We start from the raw sequence: 6,010 nt of genomic DNA on the forward strand, positions 1-6,010 counted from the left end.
GGAATTCACTCCTACCCGTTATAGGGATAGTAGATAGGTTGTTCCCTTTAGTACTGAATCCAGGTCTTGAACAAGGGGCCCCACCCTCTTCTTGGCCCGAGAGGGATTCGGTTTATAGATTGGACCTTAAACCAATTGTTTATTAGAGGATCAGTGGAACTTAAGGAGTAAGATGTAGTCTCAGGGGTAAAACGGTTTTTATGACCCAGCCGAGATTACGAAAAACCTGTAAAGGATTAGCTTACTAATCATGGTTATATCAAATGGACACAAATATATCTATAGTGAGGGGAGTGCAACTATGGGACTCTAGTGGAAAGACCTGTTAGTCAACAAATGTTGATTACCTCTGTTTAAAGAGTTTAGCCAGCTAATCTCGATCGTTGGATCCCATGATCTATAGGTCCATTAGGTTCCCCTACTAGCTCATATAGAATAAACTTAGAACAGTATGATATAATGATTCGAATTGTTCGAATTAGGTGAAGAGAGAGAAACCGACAAATATATGTGTTATAATGGTCGAGTTTTTCAGTTAAAGATACAACTTTAATATTTAAATGTAATTTAAATATCAAGTATATGAATATGTTCATATTCGAAAGCTCGGAAATAATGGAAATGGTAAAAAATGTAAAAAGTCAAACTTTAATCAACCTTATATTCAAGTATGATTTGAATTTCAAGAAAATGAATGCGGATTCATGCTCGAGAGTTTAAAATTAGTCAACACGGAAAAAATCATAAAAAGTCAAAATGTTGACTTTTTGGTCAAAGTTTGACTTTGACCAAATGACTATTTGTCCCTCTGACTATAGTTAGTGGGAAAATCCAAACTTTTGTTGGATAATTCCACTAACAAAATAGTGAGCTAGGTGTTGGTTTATAGTGGAGACATTAAGCCCACTAAAATAGTAGATTATAGGTGTTGAGTTTTTATGGATTTGGTTCATGCAATTGTTGTATGGTTTTTTCTATAAAATGGGCTTTCATTTTGAATGAAATTTTTTTTTGTCAATTTTACCAATTTTTTTTCCTAAAATTGGGCTGAAAAAAACCCCAAACCCTATCCAAATTCCATCTTCTTTTTCCCATCTCTTTCTCTCTCGATTTTCTTTATCCACCGGGTCCCACAACCTGGTTCTGAGTCCAAAGGATAGTAGGTCCACTCTAGTGGTGGTCTGTTCGTGTTCGGGTCGAGATTCAGTGAGGAAGAGCAGTTTTCGGGGGCTACAAAAGTAATTTTAGTTACTGTTTTTCCTTCAAATTGCATGTTGTTTTCCTTTAATTTAAAAGCAATTAGAGTGTAATTAGGTCCTTATTCCGCTGCGTATGTCTCGAGTTCCATCAGACGGGTTGAGTAAATTCGGTCGACGACGATGTATCCGTGGTGGTCATGGCTGAAGAAGAAGAGATGAAGATGGAGGGTTATGTATTATAAACCCCCATTTGAATATGGACTTTATTTTTTCCTATTTATATATATACTGTGATATATATGTACTTTTTACTTAGATTTTGTAGGAAATTTGATATATATTGTGGTATATATATTCATTTATTTGATATAAACGAGTATTTTTTTTATTTAGACTTATTGTATTATGATATATATATACTGTGGAATAAATAAAATTTATGAAGATTTATATATTGTGGTATATTTCATATATTGGTTTATACTGTGATTTATGTCAAGCATCGAGTCAATCTACTTTACAAACTGTAGTATATTTTATATATTGATTATAATATTTTCAAATACCTAACCGAATGTTCTAAAGTATATTTAAAATAATCATGACTCCGTCAAAATATTCTAAGATATGTGAAAACTAATGTAAATAGAAATTTAAAGACATTTATGAAAATATATGGCCAAAGATAGGTTTCTTATATAAAAATTTCTTAGAAAAATACACTTTTTAGTTCAGAGCTTCCATTTTTTAGATTTGAGTCGAGTTGTTTTCAAACTCAATTATTTTAGCCCAATTTGAAAATTATTTTATTTTTTGCTTTTGATTTTTAAAAATTAAGCTCATTTTCTCTCCATTTCTTATACGATTTGCATTTTTTTAAGTATGGTTGTTGAATTCTTAACCAAATTCAAAAAACAAAAACAAGTTTAGCTATTTTTTTAATATTCAAAATTTAGCTTGGTTTTCAGATCATTAATAAAAAGTAGATAACAAATGAAGAAATTTGGAGGCAGAAGTAATGTCTGTTTAATTTTTTTTTAAAAAAAAAAACCTTAAGAACTAAATTGAAACGAAACTCAAATCTCAAGAGTAAAATTGTAATCTTTTGAAACTTAGGAATTAAATTGAAATCAAACTCAAAATTTAAGAATTAAAATTATAACATTTTGAAATCTAGAGATTAAGTAGAAACTATATTTAAAAACCTAGAATAAAAGGTATTTTTTTTCAATTTTAAATAATAACAACATTAATAAAATATCCCACTATTATTAGGCCTATATATTGAAGCACACATGAACTGATCAACTGGGTTTTAAGTTGTCATCAGTTGGATTAAAATTTTACCCCAATATATTGTTAAAGTTTTATAATAATAATAATGAAGTAAATAAACTCAAACATTCATATTTAATAGCCGTTCACATTTCTTTATCTTTTATAATTTGTTATTGTAACTACTTGTATCAGAAAAATTATATAACTACTCATCATTTACAAATTCGTAGTAACAACATACAAAGCTTCAAGAAAGCTTGAAATCTGTAAAAAGAAAAAGGTGTAACTTAGCTCTTGAATAAAATCTCCTCTCCTTCCCGTGGATGTAGGAATCATTTGCCGAACCACGTATATCTTCGTGTAGATCTCTTCCTTTTCTTTTCTTCTACAAGATTGCATATTCTTCATCGCCATCATTTACACAAGCAATCACTCGAAACAAACAGAAAGAAAGATTAGGGTTAGAGAAGTTCTGCAAAATCGATAGAGAGAACGAGAGAGAGAAAGAAATTAATTCTTCTGAAATTCCATTAGAATAAAAAATAGTCATTCACTTCCATCAGGCAAAAGTAAGTAGGGTTTTCCCCGTGGAGCACATCAGCTGGAAGATCATGGACAAAGGAGGTCCAAGTTTTCTACCAAACCAATTAAATTGGAGCAAAATTACTTGAGTTCACGATTTTAGATCAGCAAACGAGACCTATAATTCATCATTTGGACTTAATAGTTCATAATCACAAGAAAGCAGGCCCAACAAATAATCATAATAATCACAATCATAATAATAATAATAATAAAGTAGGGATTTTATATGATTAAACTTATTGTACAAGTTACAAGGGTGACTTGATGAATTATTAATTAATAATATATCTCAACTCGTACATGTACTTCAAGCAATTATTTAATATTTTCTTTATAATAAGAAAAATGTTTACAAAACTTGTTTGTTACCTAAATGCATGAAAGGATCGGTCTGCATTTTCCACGCCTTAGTTTCCAAAGTCAAGTGTGAACACAAAAACCCTTTTAGAATCCTGCTTGTTTCATTTCCATGCATTTTGACCCATAATTTTATTAAGAGGGATAATACTATATAATAGCTTTTTTGTGGTTACTCCTATATACTCCTACAAAATTTATTTGTGCAATTAAACATTACAAAACTTGTACAGAAATTTTAATAAACAGTGCTACTTAACCTCAAGGGTTAATCATTTCAAATCTTTGATGAACATTGACCTTCACGTAATAGCAACGATGAATTTATTATCATGTGACCTGCTAAACTAGAAGAATCTAACACCTCTAATGCCTTAGTCAACTAAGAAGTTTTAATGTTGTAGCAAAAGTTTTGAGGACAATAGTAAACTTATTTCTTTTCAAGTTATAATGATGTATATATAAGAAAATTGATTTAGAATATGTGCAGATTGCCCACTCTCAAGTTGAAGGGTCAGCCTCAACTTCATCCCGAGGCCAAAGCCAAAGTCAGAGGGTAACTCCTCATAACATTATTATTATTATTATTATTATTATTTTAAAAGTTCCCCCTTTGTATATTGAAGTGAGATATAAAAATTCATAAACTTGTTGACGACGAAACACCGAAACCAAAATTTAACGGGAGTTTTTTTTTTATTATTATTAAAATATGGAAATTATTTTATGTATAACCTCAGTATCATACAAGGTCAGTTGTGTGCTAGGGGAGCATTATCTATCTGAGGAGATTTCAACGAGTTAAAGCAAAAATGAATTAGTATTTTTACAATATTATCAAAATTGATAACATTTTTCAATCTATATACTATTTTATCATTCTCAAAACTATAACAAATAAATATAAATTAATGAGTTTCTCTATATTAAATTCTTTCATATTAATTATTGCTAAATAATAAAATATTTAGCGTGACATTTTAATAGTTTTACATATGAATTATCTAATGCATGTTATATAAAAACATTCATAAAAATAAAATAACCGCATAAAACCTTGTTGTATTTCCATCGTAATATTATGTGGTTTCAACTCATGTCTGACTTCGAGAAATGAAAAAATTAAAGAAATTGAAAGGGACATCTCAAACAATATTATAATTGAGATTTATTCACATCCATTGCCCTATAAATATTCAAATTCGTTAAACCCCTAAACACCAACAAAAAGAAAAAAAAAACCAAGAGAAAAGAATACAAAAATTATCTTAACACTTCCCTAGCTTCCATTCATTTCCAATTATGGCAGCCCTCCAAATCCATGGCACCAAAACTGAAATCTCCACGGAGTTTCTAGTAGATCGAATCATCGATCTTCACGAAAGCATCTCGAAACTGGAAACCTTGAAACCATGCAAGAAAGTGAACAACCTCTTTACAAACCTAGTGAACTTGTGCATTTTGCCTTGTTCAATAGATGTCTCAACATTGCCACCAAATTTACAAGCCATTCGTGAGAGCCTCATAGTTCTCTGTGGCCAAGCTGAGGGCTTACTCGAATTAGAATTCTCAACTTTGCTAAGCAAAATCCCAAAACCTCTAAACAATCTCACTCTATTTCCATATTACCAAAACTACATCAAATTAGCCAACCTTGAGAACAAGATTTTGAATGACAATGGAATTTTCAATCCAAAGAAGGTAGCTTTTGTTGGGTCAGGTCCTTTGCCTCTAACTTCAATTATTATGGCCATGCAGCACATGAAGGGTACGTATTTCGATAACTACGACATCGACAGCGTGGCAAATGACGTGGCAGGAAAGATCGTGGGGTCGGACACTGAGCTGGAAGGAAGAATGAAGTTTTGGACGAGGGATATTGTTGAGGTAAAAGAAGAGCTTGGGGGATATGATTGTGTGTTTTTGGCGGCTCTTGTGGGGATGAAGAAGGAAGATAAAGTGAAGATTATAAGGCATTTAAGAAAGTATATGAAAGAAGGTGGGATTTTGGTAGTGCGAAGTGCTAAAGGAGGTAGAGCATTTTTGTATCCTGTGGTTGAAGTTGGAGATTTGGTTGGCTTTGAGATTCTCTCTGTTTTTCATCCCACTGATGATGTTGTTAATTCCGTTATCTTAGCTCGGAAGCCTATGATTATGTGAGTGGATTATGTTTTAATTTATTATGTTGTGTTTTAATTAATTATGTTTCAAAGGGATTGCTAATTATGTTGTCGTATATGCTTGATGTCGTTTTTAAACTTCTTTATTTACAGAAGCAATGTTATTGAGTTTAATTTAATATATCAATTTAAGTCAATCGCAATATGTTTCCTTATTTTGACTACGTATCATATATATGCATCTTTATTTAATGTGGTAACGACTTCGTTAAAAAGATATATATATATATATATATATATATATATTCTTTTTTCCATTTATTAATGGAAAGGAAATTTTGTTAGGCCCGTGGCAACGCAAAAAGCCCAAGGGGGAAAGGGCCAGACCAACAAACAGAACTCTTGGCAGTGAGGGTGTCTCTCTACCTATATGGCCTGAAATTGAATAAATAGTTCTAGTTATATTATTGT

At 31.2% G+C, this 6,010-nt stretch overlaps 1 protein-coding gene across 1 annotated transcript; it reads left to right on the top strand.

Moving 5' to 3' along the window:
- The first annotated feature begins 4,721 nt into the window (after nucleotides 1-4,721).
- Nucleotides 4,722-5,579, top strand: LOC120071986 (nicotianamine synthase-like). Its single transcript, XM_039024416.1, has one exon. It carries the CDS (start codon nucleotides 4,722-4,724, stop codon nucleotides 5,577-5,579), a length of 858 nt encoding a protein of 285 aa, XP_038880344.1.
- Nucleotides 5,580-6,010: the final 431 nt, after the last annotated feature.

This window comes from Benincasa hispida, chromosome 2, assembly GCF_009727055.1.
Source record: "Benincasa hispida cultivar B227 chromosome 2, ASM972705v1, whole genome shotgun sequence".
Taxonomy (NCBI): domain Eukaryota; kingdom Viridiplantae; phylum Streptophyta; class Magnoliopsida; order Cucurbitales; family Cucurbitaceae; genus Benincasa; species Benincasa hispida.

Excerpts from the sequence above, each read along its gene's own strand:
- LOC120071986 (XM_039024416.1), top strand. The coding sequence starts at position 4,722 with ATGGCAGCCCTCCAAATCCATGGCACCAAAACTGAAATCTCCACGGAG.